Below are 23331 nucleotides of genomic sequence, written 5' to 3' on the forward strand. Positions count from 1 at the left end.
GGCAGTTCCAACTAATATTCCTTCATTAAATATTTACAGGTACAATTACGATGGAAAATAACTGAACACACTCATTTGCATATATATAGTATTTTACAGGGCATTTAAATACATTTTCAAGTTAAACAATACAAATGCCATCGATCACAAACTTCAAAATATAAATAATTTAAACTAGAAATTGTATAACCATATTCAATTTGTAGTTTGAAACAACAAAGATCATAAATCAAAATGCACAATTGACTGGAACACAAAAGCACTCATGGATGTGAATAATTAAGGCATATTCAATCCAGACACTGACAGCACAGATGAAACATTCACATGAAATACCAAACCATCTATTATAGTTAACTACGCATAACAAATATTTAACAATAGAAATAGAAGATTTTCATAAACAGGATTTAATACAAAATGATGTTAGGATTTCAATTCCCACTTGTTTATATTTAAATCAAAGTGGCAAATAACTTAACAAATGACTGTAGACACTTGTATCCTAGACCTGTTATCCTTATACACAGTTTTCCAGGTAATTCATAAAGTTTTGTAAAGTAAACTCACACTTACCGCTCGACTAAAACAAACCTATAAACATCACAGGAATTTTAACCTTAATTACATCTGTTAGGTACAATATATATTTCAACAATAATGAAACATGCCACATACATATTAATACATATATTAAAGAGAAATAACACAATTTACATATTGGTCCCATTGAAAATGACAATTTGAATAATTTTTCATGTTAACTCCTCCAGAACAAGTATCAAGCAGGGATTTTTGCCGGCTACAACTTTTAACTACAAGTTTCTGTGAATCTAATGTAGATGGGACTTGTCGTAACTTCAAAATTGTAAATCATACTCTTTTTTTGTTGGGGGGGGGGGGGGGCACTACTTATGATTGATATATATATTTTGAACATTATCTAATGACATAAAGCAATTTGCAGGTCCCATATCTAAACTTTGAATATAATTTGGGTCTGTGATGTATTATAAAACAAGCGATGTGTTTGTGAAACACTTTGTCCCCATATATTTGACCTTTGACCTTGAAGGATGACCTTGCCCTTTCACCACTCAAAATGTGCACCTCCATGAGATACACATGCATGCCAAATATCAAGTTGCTATCTTCAATATTGCAAAAGTTATAGCAAATGTTAAAGTTTGACGCAAACACACAAACAAACCAACGGACAGGGCAAAAACAATATGTCCCCCACTATAGTGGTGGAAGACATAAAAACACTTCACTTTGGTGATTGGGAGTATGTGCTAGAATAAATATTAAAGTAATTGTTTGTGCATATATGGAAAAAAATCAAAAAAATCACCAATCATCATGAACATCTAAGTTTGATAAGTAATCAAAGGTTATATGAGGGGTATCATGTGAACATGCCTGCACACTCCTGCAGTCTGGTCAGTAGTTATGCTGACAATCAATAATAAGTTATGAAGCCAAATAAAACAAGAGCACCGCAGAACGGGTGCCACGCTTGGCTGCGGGTGCAGTTTTGAATAAATTAAAGCTTTTCAGATTTTTTTTAGAGGTCACAGTGACCTTGACCTTTGCCCTAGTGACCCAAAAATAGGTGTGGCATGTAGAACTAATCAAGGTGCAGCTACATATAAAGTTTTAAAATTGTAGGTTGAAGCACTTTGATTTGAGAGCCAATGTTCAACAAAATGTTAAGGTTTTAGCATGACGCGGACGACGAGCTGGCTAAGACAATACCTCGGGTTTTCTCCGAAAACAGCCGAGCTAAAAATGTGGAGGTTCAACTTCCTAATGTATTATAATCACAGGGAAACAAAAACAAACAAGCGATTGCCAAGCAATATTGTCCCCTACCAGTGAAACTCCCCATTGTCAGTAAAAATTTTATATATTTTTTTTTATATATATTTGTTGCCATAGCAACCATAATTCTTGACGTAGGAACAAAATGAAATGATGTGCATAATCTCTATCCAGGTTACAAGTTTCATGAAAAAATATGAATAACTTAAAGTTATCGCAGGATCCAGAAAAGTGTGTCTGACTGACAGAAAGACAGAGCGCACACCATAATTCCCCTCCGGTTTCAGCAGCAGGAGACAAATATGCAATTGTAAGATGACAATGTGTGATAATCACCTGAATGAAACAGTTTTATGCATTCATTCATCTGAAACTAGAGCTTTGTCACAGACGTGACAAATACCTCCACATGCCGCATTGACACATAATATTTTGCATGTCGCCTTCACAAAAAAACAGCGGACACCATGCTCAATTTTTAAAACGCACTTAGTGACCCCTTGACCTAGTTTTTGACCCAGAAAGGCCCATGTTCTAACTTGGCCTTTAGATCATCTCCATAAAACTTCTGACCAAGTTTGGTGAAGATCGGATGTAAACTACTTGAATTAGAGAGCGGACACCATGCTGAATGTTAAAAAACGCACTTGGTGACCCCGTGACCTAGTTTTAGGCCCGGAATGGCCCATGTTCAAATGTGTCATAGAGATCATTTAGATAAAACTTGTGACCAAGTTTGGTGAGGATTGGATGAAAACTACTTGAATTAGAGAGCGGACAACATGGTGAGGTTTAAAACGCACTAAGATACCCCGTGACCCAGTTTTTGACCCGGCATGACCCATATTCAAACTTGACCTAGTCATCATCTAGATACAACTTCTGACCAAGTTTGGTGAAGATTGGATGAAAGCTACTTGAATTAGAGAGCGGACAACATTGTGATGTTTAAAAAGCACTAAGTGACCCCGTAACCAAGTTTTTGACCCGGCAAGGCCCATGTTTGAACTTGGCCTTAAGATCATCTAGATACAACTTCTGACCAAGTTTGTTGAAGATCGGATGAAAACTACTTGAATAAGAGAGCGGACAACATGCTGAACGTTTAAAACGCACTAAGTGACCCCGTGACCTAGTTTTTGACCCGGCAAGGCCCATGTTCGAACTTGGCCTAGAAATCATGTAGATACAAATTCTGACCAAGTTTGGTGAAGATCGGATGAAAACTACTTGAATTAGAGAGCGGACACTTAATACCGACCGACAGACAGACCGACCGACAGGTTCACTTCTATATACCCCCCTAAACTTCGTTTGTGGGGGTATAATAAAGCTTAATTGAAAACTAAGCAAAATAATTTGATAACATTAATTATAAATCAATACTCTTCGAACCTTCTATAATTGACATGGATAGAGGTAAGAATTTCCTCACTTTGGCCATGATTAATTCAATCAGACCCATTTAAAATTGACTTCTACGCTACTAACAGTCAGTAATATTGATTCAGTCCTGCTTATCTGTTCACTATCATTTTATCAATTGGGGAGTTTATTAGCACGTAAAAAACAGAGATGTTTTGACTATCACCTCATAACAATGGACAAGTTAATTGGCAAGTGATATTCAAGGCCTGCACACCAAAGTGACCGCCCCCCCCCCCCACCTGCCCACTAGGAATGATCTTAGACATGCATTACATACACTTGTACACATGACTGACCGACAAACATTCCAAAGTTGTTGTTTTTTTAATCAGATATCTTAGAATTGACATGGCAACGAAATTGTGAGTCTGGGGAAAAATCCCCCGCAACATTTTATGCTTACAAATAAAAATGGTTTTGCAGTAATTGCTTTTCAACACAAACACTGTAACTACTTAAACGAAAAGTTTGTTCAATACAAAAAAGATCATACAGTTTTTTCTGTGTGACCTCTACGTCTTGCTGATCCTGTGTCATTTTCTTCTTCAATGTTTACTGGCAGTTTTGAAGATGGGCAGGAAAGAGTTTCAGATCGAAGTGTGTCGACAGAAGTAATGGAAGAGGTAGAGTAATTTGTATCAGAATCAGTATTGGCATGTTTATTATTCATCACACAGAAATTTTCGTTGAACACATGGTCACTTTCCGAAAATGGCACTATTTCTGGGACAGCCTTTGGCTCTGTTTTTTGTGGTGATTCTCCACTCTTGCACGTGACAAGTTCAGACTCAACGGACGTCTGGACATCGCCGTTTACGCTGTTGGAATTGGAATTATCCGTTTCCATTTTCAAAATAGAAACTTGTTCAGTTCTCAATCTATCACTTACTTCTGGAGAAACTGACTTCCCATGCGATTGTTTATCTGTGTTGGATTTGCTCCGAGGAATCTTGCTGACTACTGCTTGCGATTGGTTCTCATCCTTTTCCATTTCAACACACCAGGACTGGGACATGGCAGTGCAATTACGACCATTCGAGCGCGTTGGCGAACTTGACAGAGAACCACTACCTGGTGACCACGACTTCGTGAGTGGGTTTTACACACTTTGCTTTGCAAGAGGACTAGTGGCCCTGTGCTTCATTTCGTCTATTAAATAATTTCCAGAACGTCTCTTCATTTTTTTCTCATCCCGATCGTCAGCACTCAAGGACAAAGTCCTTCTGGTGGCAGGACTTTTGGAGGGACTGCTTTCCGAACTAGACGGCGTTCTCAACTTTCTGCCAAGGCCGGGTGAAGTTAGATCACCGTTGGGGGACATTCCCATTTTCTGGTACAACTCCAGGGTTCCCAGGTCAGGGTCGGTGAATGACTCGGACAGTTTCCACATCAGCTCCTCGTAATCCATGGACAGGCGCTTGTTTGCTCGCGATTCCTTGTCGTACTTCTTCATCAAACTCGGGCATCGCTCATGAAGGACTCTGAAATTTGTGGAAAATGTTCTTGTCCAAAAATGTGTATGCACAACCAATATATGTTGACAAATAATGTTATTAATAAAATGTGTCAACAGAAAACTTGGAAGTGAAAGTCCTATCCTAAAGCTATCCAACAAATGTTGATATTTTCAATCAGACTCAAAATAAGTTACATAAACATTTTCATCATAATGTGTTGAAAGTTGTAGTCTCAAATATAAGTTACAAGTATCTAATGCTTTTGAAAAACAGGTTTAATGCATGTGCGTACAGCAACCTTTTCCGCCTAAACTGGATATTTGCAAAGAAGACTTCCTTTAATAAAAAAAAAATCATTAAAAGCAGAATTGTCATCCCTCAATAACTTATGCAGACTACACAGACTAATCTGGGATATATATTTTTCTAATGTGACCTTGGTTGTAGGAAAAATTTACTAATATAATGCATGTGCGTAAAGTGTCATCTCAGATAAGACTGTGCAGTCTGCACAGGCTAAACAGCGACATTTTTCACCTAACTGGATTTTTTGTACAAAATACTTCCTTCAATAAAAGCGAAAAGTGTCATTACTGATTAGCCTGTGGAGGCTGCGCAGGCTTATCAGGGACGACACTACACACAAAAAAATAATCCCAGTACAAGGCTCATATATAAACAATACAATAAAGGTTTCCTACTTCTCATGGTCTGTCTTCATGCTAATAATGGCCTCCAAGTTCTCCTTCTTCTGCCGCAGACTGATGATCTGTTCCCTAGCAACGGGCAGCTCCTCAAGCTGAAGGTACAAACGTGAGTCCATGAACTGTGCAATTAAGGCATCATTGGAATACAGGTAAAACAGGTTAAAATAGAGTTTGTGAACTGTGCAACTGAGGTATCATTGGAAAACGACTTTCAAATATCAGAACTCTTGTGAATCATTTATGCCCAATCATGAAGTAAAATGTAAAAAGTGTTCTGGTAAATATGAAATCTATGTAAAACTGTTTAAATATCTGATCGTGAGGGAAGATACAAAAGTAGTGTAATGGCTGACATCATAAAATTCATATACCATGATATCTTTGAATAGGTGGGACAGGGGGGAAGGGTTGGGAAGTATGGGGTAATAGGCATGTGCAAGGCAGGTAGGGCCATTGCTTACCTCTTTACCACTTTGATGGGTTTAGAAAACCAAATTAAATTTAAGACCTTCTTCAAGTTTTAAAGCCCTGGACCCTGTGATACAGATTAGCTGCAAACAGCATAAAACCTGAACAGACTGCGAGTTGCATACAGCCATTAAAACTTGCTTCTGAGCAGGCAAAGGTTAACCCTTTCAGTGCTGGAACCAAATTTTGAAGGCCTTTGCAAACAGTTTGGATCCAGATGAGACGCCACAGAACGTGGCGTCTTATCAGGATCCAAACTGTTTGCTATTCTGATAGTATTCTTTGAAAAAAATTTGAAGAAAATGCTAATTTTAGAAATTCAGCAGACGACATTTTAGCAGACGACAAATTTCCCAGCATGCAAAGGGTTAACTATGTCTGCAACTGACAGATGAGCCTTACCTTATTCTGCAGCTCAATATTGTGGGTGCGTAGCTTGTTGATTTCCTCGTTCTTCATTTCCAGGACAGTCTTTAGACTCTCTATCTCCTGCGGCAGACTGCGGTAGGGGGCCAGTGCGCACTGAACATGAGACACAAACCATATGTACCCTGTGATATAAATATACCGAACAGTGACTTTGATTTCTTACAAATTTTACTAAAATATCTGTGTTATATTCACTCACCAAAGCATGGTGTTGAAATATGTGTGTGTCTGAAACTTCAGTTTGCCGGTTATGACAGACAGAAACTGCAATTTGACAGTTTAATAAACAAATGGCAACATTTTTATGATTCTATTTAGCAAAAAAATATTCTTTATAAATTCACTTAAAATATCACCAAAATGACAGGAATTAAAACATCCTACTATATATTTGGCTCAAGACCATTTCAATATTTGGTTAACTACAAACACAAACACATTTTTTTGGCCCTTCTGTGTAAGATGGGTTTTGACATAGATTTCTATAAATTATTACCTACATACAGTGGTAAATTAGACTGTCACTGGAATTGCACATATTTTCAAGTTTAAGGCTATGCAAACTTAAACAAGAAACCGTCGGAGACGGGTGATGCTCCCCAAAGGTTTTTTGTCACAATATTGCACTATATATTCAGATAAAAGGAAACGTCTTGAGGGGCATAACTAAATTGGACAAAATAATGCGATGGATGGTTTAGAAACTTAAAATTTCAAAGGGCCATAACTCTCTAAATAAATCATCTAACCAGAACCCACTTATAACATGCGCATCTCCTCAAGGTAGTTAAGCTTCCCATAAAGCTTCATTGTATTCCAGTCAGTAGATGGGGAGAAATAGCCCGGACAAGAATTGCACTATATGTACACTTTATAGAAAATTTTAAAGGGCCATAACTCTGTGAAAAATCATCTAACCAGAACCCACTTATAACATGCGCATCTCCTCAAGGTAGTTAAGCTTCCCATAAAGTTTCATTGAATTTCCGTAATAAGTTGCTGAGAAATAGCTCGGACAAGAATTGCACTATATGTACAATGGAAAATTTCAAAGGGCCATAACTCTAAGAAATATCATCCGACCCGAACAGGCTGATAATATGCACATCTCCTCTTGGTAGTGAAGCTTCCCATAAAGTTTCATTGAATTCCCGTAATAAGTTGCTGAGAAATAGCTCGGACAAGAATTGCACTATATGTACAATGGAAAATTTCAAAGGGCCATAACTCTGTGAAAAATTATCCGATGAGAACCGGCTGATAATATGCACATTTCCTCTTGGTAGTGAAGCTTCCAATAAAGTTCCATTGAATTCCGGTCACGAGTGGCTGATAAATAGCCCGGACAAGAATTGCACTATATGTACAGTTAATGGAAAATTTCAAAGGGCCATAACTCTGTGAAAAATCATCCGACCAGAACCAGCTGATAATATGCACATCTCCTCTTGGTAGTGAAGCATCCCATAAAGTTTCATTGAATTCCGGTCATTAGTTGCTGAGAAATAGCCCGGACAAAAATTGTGCACAGACGGACAGACGAAGCGGCGATGATATGCTCCCCCCAATTTGTTTGGGGGGGGAAGCATAAAAAACTCGAACTGAACATATTTATGAACATTTTTTTTACATTTGGTTTGTGATCAGAATGTTTCATTCGTAAACAGAAATAAATAAATTGTGTATCTAGCCTACAAAACACAACACTCTTTAAATGCTGAATATCTTGGCTTGGGTTTCTACATAGCCGTATTATATAAACATGTCTGCCTTACACAATTATTAGGTTTCAACAATTAAAGGCAAAATGATAGACAAAAAAAGACGTATGCCTATGGGGCACTGATGTCCTACAGTCTACTTTTGTCTCAAAACTCTGGTTTAGTAAAAACACCTGTCAATGACCAACTTATACTTATGAAATCTAAGTGTGACCTTGAAATTTGAGGTAATGTGATGATTGGTATATGTGATACTCAATCTCCTCATGGTAGTCATTTGTGGTAAGTTATCTACAAATTGAATAATGAATGACAAAGTAACAGCACTGACATGCTGTTTTAGAGTCAAATTCGACCTTTGACCTCTAAGTGTGACCTTGACCTCAGCTGCAGGAGACAGGTGTAAAACAAAATGCCATCTCCTCATGGTTGTTCTACAAGCTTTTTCTTGTATTTTATATAGTGACCTAATTTTTGACTCCACAGGTCCCAGTTTTGAACTCAGGCGATGTAAAAGTTGACAGCTTATGACCCATGCCGAAAATAAAGAAAGGTACAAAAGCTAACTAGAAGTACAAAGGTGATTTTAAACAAACGCGAGAAATCTGTAAACCAGCCACTTTACTACTATAAAGATCTACTACCTGTACTTTGAAGTCAGAGTCCCTCTGGAGGGCCTCTTCGCAGTGTTTGGCGCGATCACGCAGGCGGTCACACTCGCTGCGCAAGGTCTCCACCTTCTCCGAGAGGGTCATCTTGATGCCATCAAACCGGCCCGTGATGTCCTCCAGCTTGTCCTGGTGCTGCTTGTGGAGCTCTGAAGTGCAAGGGAGGCAACTTATAAATTGAAGAGTAGTCTTTTTTTCTATTCAATTACTTAATCTGTTGCTGTTTGAATGTGTGGAGCTCTGAAGTACAAGGGGGACAATGCATACAAAAATACCTGTACCATTGTATCAAAGAGAGTTGTCTTTCTTATGCAAATTTGCAATTTTAAGAAGGGTTTGCTATCTGCTTACTACCGGTACATTCTGTTGCCGTCGGATATAGTGGAGCTCTGAAGTACAAGGGGGACAACTCATGAAAATACCGGTCTCATTTTAGCTGACAGAGTTGTCTTTCTTATACAAACATGAAATTTGACGGAAAAAAAAATCAATATCATATTTCAATGCCTGCTGTTTGAATATGTGGACGTCTCAAAGTACAAAAGCGATAAATCATAAAAATACATTCCTCTTTGTGAAAGATGTGGCATTGTCTTTCATGAAAAAAGCTAAAACAAGTATTATAACTTATATAACTGAATTTAATTTAACATATACATACAACTATTAGTAATGGTTTCCCTCCAATAAATACACTTATATGTTGCTATTTGTTAAGAACAAGGGGAAACTAAAGGTAATCATATCGTTCACTGCAAGTGGGGCTCTTAAGTACACAGGGGACTCCTGAAAATACACTTTACAATCTGTCAGAGTGGTCAAACTCAGGTGACTGCTAAGGGCAGGTGACCACTTGTTTGATGGTTGTTTTGCTGCAAGTAACAAACTCATTCAGAGAAACAAACACCTAAAGCATAAACTTTGATAAAAAGTGTTACAAAAATATATGTACACTTTTCAAGTGCACTTGCATGTACATGTAGTTAAAATGCAATATGAAAAAAATCACATTTAGCTTTGCAAAAATTGTTACTTTTATACATACCATACAGGTGCATTTAAATTTGCAAGTCAAGCTCCATTTGATCTCTTGTGTGCCTGATAATAACAACAAGGCTCCCTATAGTGTTGCTATTGACACAATATCAGCGATTATGATCTTTTGAATTTGTCAATCTCTCATGAAATGGCTTTATAATGCTTGATTGGTCATTCCTGTACGAAATGTTCCGCCCGGAATCGCAAACTAAATTCCGGGCGTAAAAAATATTTCCAGGCGTATTTTTCTATATATGATTTTAAGAAGAGGGGCGGATTCCGGGCGTAATCCGGGCGGAAAACAGGGGCGAAATATGTAAATGAGGTGGGACGGAATTTTAAATTACGGGCGGAAAGCAGTTTATGGGCGGAATTCAGATTACAGGCGGAATGTTAAAATTACGGGCGTAACTTAGATTACGGGCGTAATTTAGATACCGGGCGGAAATCGGATTACATGCATATTGTAAATATACCCATATAAGGACAGGCCATTTGAAAAAATAAAAGGCGATCGCAAAAGCTCACCATGAGCACTTTGTGCTCAGTTTAGCTAAAAACTAGTCAAAATTATGACAAGATACATTTAACATAGTATCTTTATATTTATTTTAAGATAATACATTTTAAAAACATGGATCACCATTTTATACTTCTGCAAATGCGGAACAAATGCTGAAAATCTTTGCATTTTTTCCGCAGTCACAAAAAATGTGGAACTTATGCGGAAAATGTATGCATTTTCGTTCCGCATTTTGATGATACTTTTAAGATACAATGTAGTTTTCAAAGACAAACAACAAAAATATTCAATATATATACATAAAAAATAATTTGATAGACATGCACTTTTTAAAAAACAAACTGTTCTTATACATGGCCAAAATAAAAAAGTTCACTCTTTCACATTGACTGTGTTTTTTATACTGCTTTCTTGAGTAGGAATTCCTCTCTATCACAGTATTGTTCAGGTCCACGATTCTCCCCCATCCTATGTCATAATCTGAAATGCAATTTGATATTAAGTACAACTACAGTTCACCTATTGCAAATACTGTTAACAACTTATGTAGAATTAATTGCTTTTTCAAACTTTTTATCTAATCCAGGGCCCCATCTAGGATTTGAAAAAGACAGGGTCCAAATTTGGCAACTAAGTACACTTTTGAACGTGCTTGGATATTTATCCCTGTGGAATATTTTCAAATAACATGTGCAATATATGCGCATATTATTTAATATTACATGCATTTTCATTTTAACAAGGGCTGTTTGTAAAACATGCATGCCCCCCATATGGGCTGTCCATTGTACTGGCAGCCATTGTGTGAATACGACTTTTGTCACTGTGACCTTGACCTTTGACCTAGTGACCTGAAAATCAATAGGGGTCATCTGCAAGTCACGATCAATGTACCTATGAAGTGTCATGATCCTAGGCAAAAGCATTCTTGAGTTACCATCCGAAAATCATTTTACTATTTCGGGTCACCATGACATTGACCTTTGACCTTGTGAACTCAAAATCAATAGGGGTCATCTGCAAGTCATGATCAATCTACCTATAAAGTTTCATGATCCTAGGCATAAGCGTTCTTGAGTTATCATCCGAAAATCATTTTACTATTTTGGGTCACCATGACCTTGACCTTTGACCTAGTGACCTGAAAATCAAAAGGGGTCATCTGCCAGTCATGATCAATCTACCTATAAAGTTTCATGATCCTAGGCATATGCGTTCTTGAATTATCATCCGAAAATCATTTTACTATTTCGGGTCACCGTGACCTTGACCTTTGACCTAGTGACCTCAAAATCAATAGGGGTCATCTGCGAGTCATGATCAATCTACCCATAAGTTTCATGATCCTAGGCGTATGCGTTCTTGAGTTATCATCTGGAAACCATTTTACTATTTCGGGTCACTGTGACCTTGACCTTTGACCTAGTGACCTCAAAATCAATAGGGGTCATCTGCGAGTCATGATCAATCTACCCATGAAGTTTCATGATCCTAGGCGTATGCGTTCTTGAGTTATCAGCTGGAAACCATTTTACTATTTCGGGTCACCGTGACCTTTGACCTAGTGACCTCAAAATCAATAGGGGTCATCTGCAAGTCATGATCAATGTACCTATGAAGTTTCATGATCCTAGGCCCAAGCGTTCTTGAGTTATCGTCTGACAACCACCTGGTGGACGGACGGACCGACCGACCGACCTACCGACCGACCGACATGAGCAAAGCAATATACCCCCTCTTCTTCGAAGGGGGGCATAAAAATATTTTTTTAAATTGATAAAACTAGTTTCACTGTTAAAATAAAATTAGTTTATTGAAAATTCATTGAATATTCTGTAAAATAATGTGATCAGAACCAATTAAAAACATGACTGGGGGTCAAAGGGGGCAGGTTTGGATCTTAGTGCGGCAAGGTACTGAGACATCCTGTTATTGACAGGCCTAGCCCTGAGGATCACTAATCGTATAATTCGAATTAATCTTTATTTTGAACTTAACTATTTCAAACTTATAATACAATAACTTGTATAGTAAAATTGTGATTTACCTATCAACAAATCCAGCTTTCCTTTGTCAAGGACCGCTTTGTGCTCATCATCCGGGCGCGCACACAGAGCAAATATAAAAAAGTTTATTTTTTCACAACATGTTTTTTTCAACACTGTGCTTTCTTGCAAACAAATTCTTCAATTTGTGATGTGGCTTTTGAGGTCCGAGAAGGGAAAATTTGTTATGCCACCAGCAACCTTTCTCCCTGATCCTATGACATAATCTGAAAATGAAATGTTGATTTAAGTACTTACTATATATTTTAAAGAAATTTGTGTATTTCATTTTAGTTTCAAACTGTGTTGTTTTTCCTTCAGATGCCCGTCTACTTTTCATCATCCTTTTACATTTCCCACTGGGACAGTACACAAATACAATTACAACAAGAGTTCCGCGGTCGGATATGACCGCATTGAAGCCGGATTTTTGATTTAAATGACAGGAAAGTACCTTTCGTGTTTTTGTCAAAGCAATACTTAAATTACTGAAATATTGTTCAAAGGTCAAAATGAAATGTAAGTACTTTTCAAGGCATGAGCAAACCTTGTGTTATGTTTTGAATGCATGCATATACATGAACAACAATAACATTTAAGGTCACAAATATGAACTTGAATTGACAATTAGGAAAGTTTTTACCTACCAAAGTTATAAGAACTTTAACATTTTTACATTCAAGGTCACAGTGACCTTGACCTTAGAATGAATGACCTTGAAATGACCAGTGGTCATCTAAGTGTGCTTGCAAACCTTCATGTCAAGTTTGAAGACTCTATGTCCAAGCATACCAAAGTTATAACAATTTTAACATTTTAACATTTAAGGTCACAGTGACCTTGACCTTCAAATGAATGACATTGAAATGACCAGTGGTCATCTTCTAGTACTGGCCAATCTTTATTTCAAGTTTGAAGACTCTAGGTACAAGCATACCAAAGTTATAACATGAAATAAGAACTTTAACATTTTTACATTCAAGGTCACAGTGACCTTGACCTTCAAATGAATGACCTTGAAATGTCCAGTGGTTACTTACTAGTTCTGGCCAACCTTCATGTCAAGTTTCAAGACTCTAGGTCCAAGCATACCAAAGTTATAACAACTTTAACATTTTTACATTCAAGGTCACAGTGACCTTGACCTTCAAATGAATGACCTTGAAATGTCCAGTGGTTACTTACTAGTTCTGGCCAACCTTCATGTCAAGTTTCAAGACTCTAGGTCCAAGCATACCAAAGTTATAACAACTTTAACATTTTTATATTGAAGGTCACAGTGACCTTCACCTTCAAATGAATGACCTTGAAATGACCAGTGGTCATCTGTTAATCCTGGCCAACCTTCTTGTCAAGTTTGAAGACTCTAGGTCCAAGCATACCAAAGTTATACCATGAAATAAGAACTTTAACATTTTTACATTCAAGGTCACAGTGACCTTGACCTTCAAATGAATGACCTTGAAATGACCAGTGGTTCCTAACTAGTTATGGCCAACCTTCATGTCAAGTTTCAAGACTCTAGGTCCAAGCATACCAAAGTTATAACAACTTTAACATTTTTTATATTGAAGGTCACAGTGACCTTGACCTTCAAATGAATGACCTTGAAATGACCAGTGGTCATCTGTTAATCCTGGCCAACCTTCATGTCAAGTTTGAAGACTCTAGGTCCAAGCATACCAAAGTTATACCATGAAATAAGAACTTTAACATTTTCGAGCACGCCGCCCGCCCCCCCGCCCGCCCGCCCGCCCCCCCGCCCGCCCGACAACATCAATTTATAAGCCGAGATTTTTTCGAAAAAAATCCGGCTAATTATATCAGTTAATAATCTAACTAATAGAGGAATGAAGGAGTAAAAAAACAAACCTTTTATGCTGTTCTGCAGTATTCCAAAAACACAGGAATTTGGTGAGACCAAATCACAGTTAAACCTGAGCCAATTTGAACCTCTTTTGCAACAAACTTATTGTTCATTTCCACATTATGTGTATTAAATAGAAATTGTTTTTGACACAGTACTCCCTGAAAGACATTTTTTCACTACAGTTTAGTCCTCATTTTGCTTAAGTATTATACTGACAATTTAGTTCAGAGTCAGTAATTTGCTTAACCGCTCTAATGTTTTCAAACTGCAACTTCTACCACTCACTTCCTGTACCACTGACCAATCCACTGAAGCCTGATAAGCCCAGATGGTTTATAAACATGTACAGATGTGACTCAGCCTTTGGTGAGTATTGAATGGGCAGCACAATACCTGAGATCAACTCAGCTGGTTGTCAGTGTTTATCTGAGATTAAATTAACATTGGTTTGGTATAATTATGTACATAATTATGGTCTTTTCAGACTGGGGAAATCTTAACTACTATACAAATTTTTTTTATAGAGTAACATGCAGAGAAACTGCATTCATATTGATGATATAAACAAATAATATTAAACTAGACTGTTGTGTGTTTAATGTTAAAGGAAACCTTAAAATGATGAAAACATTACCAAGTCTTGTTCTTTATTAAACTTTACAGTCATTATTGTAATTATGAAATAATTATTAAAAATGAGCAAAATTTTCAAAAAAGAAGAAGAATTAAAGAAGTGAATTAAAAAAATAAGTGCATATAGATTTGTAATGCATGGTCATCCCTCAGACTTAAAATTATAAGTGGAAACTGTAAAAGTCAGCAATAGATAAAAAATTTTTAATTAAAATGTGTTATTGTTATCTCCTAATTTTTTTTTACCAGCAATATTGCCAATAATAATGCAAAATCTAAGAGTATAATTCATGATCACAAGTTCACAAGTCTGTCTCCTTTTCAGCTTCTCACAAATTAAGTATAAAAATACTACAAAATATGTTTTAGAATCAGAACATGAAAATCATAAATTAGATCAAAGCTTTATGCTGAATTAATTATACTGTGACTGAAATAGTTGTGTCTATAATGAATGTTCATTGATTGTACAAATGTATAAATAAAATTAAATATTTTTATTTAAAAACGTTTATTAAGTTATCAGTTACTGGTAATATTTTGTTCAGTACTTTGGTTTAAATTAAATTTATTAAGTTATTGTTCAGCTTCATAGAAATTTGCTAAGTCCAATATTACTCTCTATAAAAACTACTAAGTTCAAAATTCAGTCATGTGGCTTCACAAATATTTTATAAGTATGAAATTCTGCCCCACGAAAGAAACAAAGTGCAAAATTCCGTCCACAAATCTCCATCATACAAATTCTAAGTATAAAAATACGCCCGGATTTGTTTTATGCCCGGAAAAAACAGTTGAATTACGCCCAGAAATAATTTTAGTTCCGGGCGTAAAACTCATTCCGCCAGTTGTGCGGTGTAAATTCCAACATTACGTGCCAATTCCGCCCCGATTACGCCCGGAATCCGCCCCATTATTTCGTACGGGTTGTCGGCTCGGGTACTACTTACATGTACCCCGGGTACTCTTAAGTTTACTTACATGTACCCCGGGTACGGTAAATATACGTAATTGTACCTGGTCGATATTAGACTGTACCCGAGTTGTATTCCAGCCCAAAATCCGATGTCGTAAAACGCGCTACCGATTATCTTAAACAAATTTCACTTAAAAAAAACTGCATCAACACGCTTTTTTAGTGTGAGTTTCGATAGGCCATTTTACAGAAAATTGACATAAATGTGAATATAATTGAATTAAGAAAACAGCCGACAACGACCGATTTAGCTTTACATTTCCCGGGTACATTTTAGTATATTTACCGTACCCGGGGTACATGTAAGTATACTTAAGAGTACCCAGGGTACATGTTAGTAGAACCCGAGCCGACAATGACCAATCGAGCCTTTATAATGACTGCGGTTACTGATTGCCACCAAATGATATTGTTATTGTTACAGGACATTTTTTTTAAAGCCCTCTGCATTTGTGTTTGATGTAATAATGTTACTAATATTATTTGTATTATACCTTGCAGATGTTGCATTCAATGTAAATTACAATTCATTCATTTGTTGTTTGTACATTAATGTTGTATGGTAGACTGACCGTTCATGCCATATGACCCCTAAGTCCAGTAACACTGTATTAGTAGGGTTTTCTTTTCACTTAATATATATATTGCTGTTTGTTAAGTTCTCAACACAAGAAGGATAACTCTTTATTTTAATAAATACACTGTTCACTGTAAAAGATAGTTGCCTTTCCTGAAATAATAGTAAGCAAGGTTTTCTCTTCAATAAATATCTGTTTCTTCTTATGAAGTTCTGTGGAACAGACAGACAATTTATAAAATACTATTCTGGTTTTGAGATTGATTTCAAATTAAACTAGCTTCAATATTGCAGAAGTGACATTACATGAGCAATTTTGACCCATATATTTGACCTTGAAGGATGACCTTGACCTTTCACCACTCAAAATGTGCAGCTCCATGAGATACACATGCATGCCAAATATCAAGTTGCTATCTTCAATATTGCAAAAGTACTCATAAAATGAGCGATTTTGGCCACATATATTTGACATCTGACCTTGAAGTATGACCTTGACCTTTTACCACTCAAATTGTGCAGCTCCATGAGATACACATGCATGCCAAATATCAAGTTGCTATCTTGAATATTGAAATACTGCAAAAACGTACATTAAATGAGCGATTTTGACCCATATATTTGACCTTTGACCTTGAAGGATGACCTTGACCTTGACCTTTCACCACTCAAAATGTGCAGCTCCATGAGATACATATGCATGCCAAATATCAAGTTCCTATCTTCAATATTGCAAAAGTTATTGCAAATGTTAAAGTTGGCGCAAACCAACCAACCAACAGACCAACCAACAGACCAACAGACAGGGCGAAAACAATATTTCCCCCACTACTATAGTGGGGGACATAAAAACGCAGTCTAATAGGTATCCAATTAAACTATTTGTTGTTGCCAAAAAACCGCTTTTAAGCAAACAGCTTTCAAGCCACCGCATGCTAATTTTGCCAATGAAAACAACCATATACATGTAGCTGTAAGCTTAAATTTATTAATTAATAACCGCCATACTTGCAGTTTCAAGTTGTGTTTCTTTCTTATGTCATCAACTTAAATCTCCGATACAAAATATCCGATACCGAAAATCAAAAGCAGAGTTAATATGACGTATTTGATGATGTAATAACTGATGTCATCGAAATCTTTTACGTAGACATTTTATTAGAGTTTCTCAGAAAAATACACTGTGGAAATTTGGAAAAGTTCAGGTTCACTGAAGGCGAGAATTTTTACAATTGTGAGTATACCATGTATTATATATCATATTTTAATTGTTGTGTAGTATATCGTATAACGTTCATCTTTTTTGTGAAGAAATATGTTTAAACCATTGTATATGCATGTTATTTGTACCCGTATTTCATATCAGTGGCTGCAATGATGTTGTTCATTTAATAAAATCTCCGTTATGGTCTGGTAACGGAGATTTGGTAAAATTTTATTTACAATTATTTTTTAAATAACAACTCGCATATGCGTACATCTTTTATAGTTTGTGAAAAAGATGTCATAGCTAACTTTTTTTAACAATTTTATTGAGTAAGGTGTTTAAAATTGCGTGCATTGTGGTTTTCATATGCTTTTAAGGAAACGATGATACACATAGCAAATATCAGTACATGTGTCTTCAGTATAAAATAAATATTCATATAACTGGAGTCAGACGACAATAAATACATCAACTGAAGTTTTGAGATAATTTCTAAAACGCATTATAGTTGTTTTAACGTTTTTTTTTAGGGTCATATAGCGTAACGGACATTTAATTTCGGTAACGGAAATTTTATACTTTCAGCAACAACCATGGGTAAAAGCCGAGCCGAAATTCAAAAAGCATATCGCGAGATACTGAAAGAGAAAAACAAGGAAGACTATTTAAAGAGGGAAAGGGAGCAAAAGCGGCGCAATTATGTGTCGTCTCATCAGTTGTCAGAAAGAGACCGAGAAGAAAGAAATAGAAAAAATCGGGCCAATTTAAGAGAGTTTTATGCCAGAAAGCGGGCGGAAAGAGCACATCAAGACAGTAGCCAAACTAGTGTTTATGAAAGTCGGGGAATTGAGGAAGACACCGGATCAGAAACAAGCGACGAACGCCACACTAGAAATGGAGGAAATGAAACTGATCGCGGAAGATTACTAGTTCGATTAGATTTTAACGAGATCAACAGAGGAAGGCAAAAGGCAGCACTGAAACGGTGGAAACGAGATAGATCAGCTGCAGTATCCCGAGTAAGAATCCTTGAGCAAGAAAGAGACAAGCTTAAAACGAAGTTAAAAAGTACACAAAGAGCGTTGCAGAGAGTCAGAAAGAGTACTGAGAGTACTAAGCATGTACCAAGTGTTGAATTGACACCGAGTAAACAGACAGAACGAGACATGGAGGCCGCAAATCTGACTGCTGAACAGGAGAAACTCAGGCGTCCCATTCTGCTAAGTAATGTATTAGTAAGTGAAATTAGGGCGTCAAAAAAGAACACACCGAGAGATAAAAAAGCAGCAATTTACAATATAGTAGCCAGGAGAATAGCCAAGAAGTACAGAACAATTAAATACTTGTCTATGAAAACCGGACTTGGGCGAAATCAACTAGGAAGAGTCAATAGCAAAGTGCATCAGATTGGAATTAAGAAGCGCCTGAGTAAGCTTGAAAAGAATCGTGAACAGGTAATTAACTTCATGAAGCGTGAAGACAACAGTCGCACACAACCAGGTAAAAGTGACGCAAAGAAGACTGCAACAGGATGTAAGCAACAGGTGCATATATTAACTGATTACCTGTTTTGTATCTGAAATTCAAAGCAGAAAACCCATCAAATGACATTTCCTTTGCAACATTTTGCCGATCTAGACCATCTTACATATATAAAACAGCAATGCTGTCAAGGGTTTCATGTTTATGCTTTAAACACCAAAATGCATCGCTTTTGGTGAAGGCCCTGCGAAAACACATTGAGATTGTCGCAAATCCAGAAAAAGTTGTTGAAACAAAGATTTCTGAAGATATGTTGAGAGAGAAGCTACCAGTTGAGGTGTCGGTAAGTCAGTGGACGCGTGTAGAAACAGAGGATAAAGGCAAAAAACGGACTGTGACGCGGATAGTAGAAAACATTGTACCCAGAGATAAGTTTATTCATGACACAACTACACAGCTAGGTGACTTTAAAGAACATGTACAAAGAGTTCACATTCAGTATGAACAAATAAAACTGTTGAAGCAAACATTACCAGAACATCACTTTATCATACAACTTGATTTTGCAGAAAACTACACCTGTCGTTCTCACGAAGAAGTGCAGAGTGCCTATTTCAATCAGTCAGCCGTTACACTGCACCCTATGGTTGCATATTGGAAGAATGCTGATGGTGAATTGTTGCATAAAAGTTTTGTAACGGTCTCAGATGAGGCCTCACACAAAGCGTCCACAGTGTTGGCCTTCATCGATGACCTCATTCCAGAGTTGAAATTGATTGATCCGCAACTGGAGATGGTTCATTACTGGAGCGACTCGCCGTCATCGCAGTACCGCAACAAATATATTTTTAATGCAGTTGCCAACCACTTTGAAACATATGGATGTCATGCCCGGTGGAATTACTTTGAAAGCGGGCATGGCAAAGGTCCATGCGATGGATTAGGAGGCACAAGCAAACGGATGGCGGATGAGGCAAGCAGAAGCGGCAGGTGCGTCATAAGCGACGCGCACAATTTCTACAACTGGGGCAAGACATCGAATATGACAAATGTCAATTTCCGGTTTGTTTCTCGGGATATTTGTGAAGCAAGAGCGGTATCTGTTGCCAGTCAAAGTATTAAGTCGGTAGCCGGTACTATGAAGCTGCATGCTGTGGTTGGTTTGGGTGATTGCAAGATATTATATCGGAATACCAGCTGCTACTGTGCTGATTGCTTAACAGGACAAATGGGTTGTTCATGGTCAAAGGCGTCAACCCAAGAAGACATGAAAAGCCCAACAACCAACAGTAATACGATTATTGCTGAAAATAGTTCAAGGCCTCTTGAAAACCCAATGCCATCTGAGATAGAGTGCGAACATGATGATTTTGTAGCTGAAAATAGTTCAAGGCCTCTTGAAAACCTTACACCATCTGAGGTAGAGTGCAAAAAGGATGATTTTGTTGCTGCTATATACCAGGGAAAATGGTATATTGGGCAAGTGTGCGATCTTGCCAGCGGAGAAGTTGAGATTAACTTTATGCAAACGAAGAAACAGTCGTTTCAGTGGTCCAGCCAGAAAGACCAGTTATGGATTGTCAAAAAAGATATTCTTTGCACCATGCCTCCACCAGTTCCCACAGGAAGGTCCAACAGAATGTTCAAGTTTGACGACGATGCTCTACAATCTGTTGAACAAAACTTTCAAGCTCACATGCAAAATTGTTAGGGTGATTACAAGTATGAAGGGTCAACCTGACTTATTTGACGTTGATTGTTGATATTTTCTTAGTCATTAAGATTACCGTTTAAAAAGTTTTAATCTTTTTTTAAGATATTGTATGAGGCAAGCAATAAATAACGACTTTGGTTACTGAACAAAATATCCGTTACTCAAAAAATCTCCGTTACGTGGTGCTTTAAACAAGTGCAATAATAAACATAAATTATAAAATAAACCCAATCTGATTCAGAACTGGTTTTAGTATTATTAATGTTTAGCACTAGTCTGACTTTTATCATATAGTCATATTAGATGTGTAAGAAAAAGACTCAAAAACTAAAAAACTACATGATATTAAAACTTAATAAATGTGTAAAAAATAAAAATACATATTTTATGAGTACATTTAGCGCAACATATCCTCAAATAATGTTAATTGTCAGTTCTTATTATCATTCATATGTGTTCAATGAAATTATAAATGTGTTTTATAAATGTTTCAAAAATCATATTTTATTAAATTTCCGTTACAAAAATGGTCGTTACATTTGAAATGCTGTGTATACTATAGACTACCATTTGATATGTCATGAAATGTTAATGATGTTAAAATATCGACGTATTTTTCTTTAACCAATATTCTTAGCCCTGTATCTACTCTTAGTAAGTTAATACGCAATTATACATCCATAATATTTAGAAAAGCATGTAAAAAGGAAATTAATGTTTTTCATAGGTAGATTTTCAAAAGGTATACATTAAAACAACATTGTCAAAAATGATTTTTATGTTAATGTTTTTTTAAATTCATGTGTTTTATGAATTGCATATTATAATCGACACCCTTTTTGCGGTTATTAAACATTATAAACCAACCTAAACATTTGATGGTGTATTGTAACGGACATTTAAATAAACATTTTTTCGCTCTATTGGTAGTGTTCTTTATATACCGATTACTCATAAACCCTTTGAGTTATGCATATGAAATTTTACATACATGTAGAATATGATTTGTTCTAGCATTTGAAATACATTTAATGAACAATTTTCTCGGATTACTCTTTGCAAGTTCATCAGGTATGGTGCACCTAATTAGTGAGAAATCGTCCCAAACTGGCCACAATCGCCTTAATATGTCTTTTACTGTGACACAGTTCATTTAACTTTAACAAGAAATATCTTTAAAAAAGATATACGGCGTTGATTGTGGTTGAAGTTTATGGAAGGTAAAGATTTAAATGAATGAGATCAAGGATAGCAAATATCTTTTTCTGTGCAGTTTTTAGCTGCATCAAACGCAGTACGGGATGTTACGCGGAGTTTTCGCGACTTATTTCACATTATTATATATTGCTGGTCATAAAGCTATAGATACAAAACAGAAAACCCAAGTCAACCGGCCACACGCGAAGTCTCCGTACATATTTTACATATGTATACGCGCGTTCTTCGAACAAACCTGTTTGAGTAATTTATCGGGCATTGCTACGTGTATTTGATTCGATTATTAACAGTATCGAGAATCATCGCGCTCATACTCAATACATAAGTCAATATGCTGCAATAATACATTAGTAAATATGATGGAATAATTCTTGTTAATTAAAAATAATATTTATCATGGTATTGTTAAAAACACATTAATAATCTATTATTGACATGCCATAAAATAATATCGCTGGATATCTTCATTTCACATCTTTCTGGTGGTAAAGAAAATTCCAGTTCACCTTGTTCACGCTATATTGTCTTTATTATATAACTATTATGTTACTGACTGCGAACTCCGAACAGCACATAAGGTCTGACCTGTATATAAACTCTGACATTCAAACACACTAACCGCGAACTGACCCCTTATACCTCGCGGGTTGAAATGCAATACATTAAAGTGAGGCATCGCTTCCACTGCTCTTTATACTTTTACATATAACATGTTGACAGGAATATGGAAGTCAGTACTAAATATGAGAACATGGCCTTTAAGTTCACAACGTTCTCGCGCTGAAAATCCTCTGAAAATAAAGGTGCACGCACAAACTGTATTGATGGCGAGATTAAGTGTAAAACTGTTCTATCTATTAAGCCTTTTTATAAAAGATAAAACTGTTTCATGCTGAACACGCAGTAATACAGTGTTACAAAGACGCGGACATGTTTCCAATGTTCTAGTGGAATTATGAAATCAGCCAATGCAGTCAATGAAGTGTATTCATCTGTACTTGGCCGCGGGAAGTTTTATTTGAATTCTATTGGACGCTAACAAAGGTCAGGCTAAGGTGAAAAGCTGGCGTATTCAGCTAACGCCGAAAAATAGAAAGAAGATAGCTAAAGAAACTTCAGCGTACAGTTTATATAGTATTGACATACCTGTACAAAGTTGCGCCAGTCAAAAATCATAAAAAGCGACATTTAAAGTTATGGAAGCCAGAACTAGAAAGAAGAAAGAATACAAACCAGTAAAGGGTTTGTAATCAATGTTGAATTTCAGGGCAGCTTGGTGATCTGCAAATCCCATATGATATGCTGATATCGGGTATCATAGTCATTCAATAAGTCACAAAATGCTC

General features: G+C 36.6%; 1 protein-coding gene and 1 long non-coding RNA gene across 3 annotated transcripts; both read right to left on the reverse strand.

Moving 5' to 3' along the window:
* Positions 1-23331, reverse strand: LOC127858312 (microtubule-associated tumor suppressor candidate 2 homolog). 2 transcript variants are annotated; one of them, XM_052395337.1, is made up of 5 exons: positions 23219-23331; positions 8679-8851; positions 6287-6406; positions 5411-5508; positions 1-4733 (listed from the first exon to the last, which is right to left on the reverse strand). In XM_052395337.1, the coding sequence occupies exons 1-5, from the start codon at positions 23277-23279 to the stop codon at positions 4352-4354; spliced, it is 834 nt and encodes a 277-aa protein (XP_052251297.1). In that variant the 5' UTR covers positions 23280-23331; the 3' UTR covers positions 1-4351. The 2 variants fall into 2 exon arrangements, with proteins under 2 accessions (XP_052251297.1, XP_052251298.1); XM_052395338.1 differs by lacking the exon at positions 6287-6406.
* Positions 10637-14598, reverse strand: LOC127858313 (uncharacterized). Its single transcript, XR_008038847.1, has 3 exons — positions 14181-14598; positions 12311-12535; positions 10637-10743 (listed from the first exon to the last, which is right to left on the reverse strand). It is a non-coding gene; the product is annotated as an uncharacterized LOC127858313 (long non-coding RNA).

This window comes from Dreissena polymorpha, chromosome 14 (assembly GCF_020536995.1).
Source record: "Dreissena polymorpha isolate Duluth1 chromosome 14, UMN_Dpol_1.0, whole genome shotgun sequence".
Lineage (NCBI taxonomy): Eukaryota > Metazoa > Mollusca > Bivalvia > Myida > Dreissenidae > Dreissena > Dreissena polymorpha.

Coding starts and splice junctions, on each gene's coding strand:
- LOC127858312 (XM_052395337.1), bottom strand. CDS start 23,279: ATGGGATTTGCAGATCACCAAGCTGCCCTGAAATTCAACATTGATTAC. Junction 6,407..8,678: donor ACTCTGACTTCAAAGTACAG/GTAGTAGATCTT, acceptor TCTCATGTTCAG/TGCGCACTGGCCCCCTACCG. Junction 4,734..5,410: donor ATGAAGACAGACCATGAGAA/GTAGGAAACCTT, acceptor CACAAATTTCAG/AGTCCTTCATGAGCGATGCC.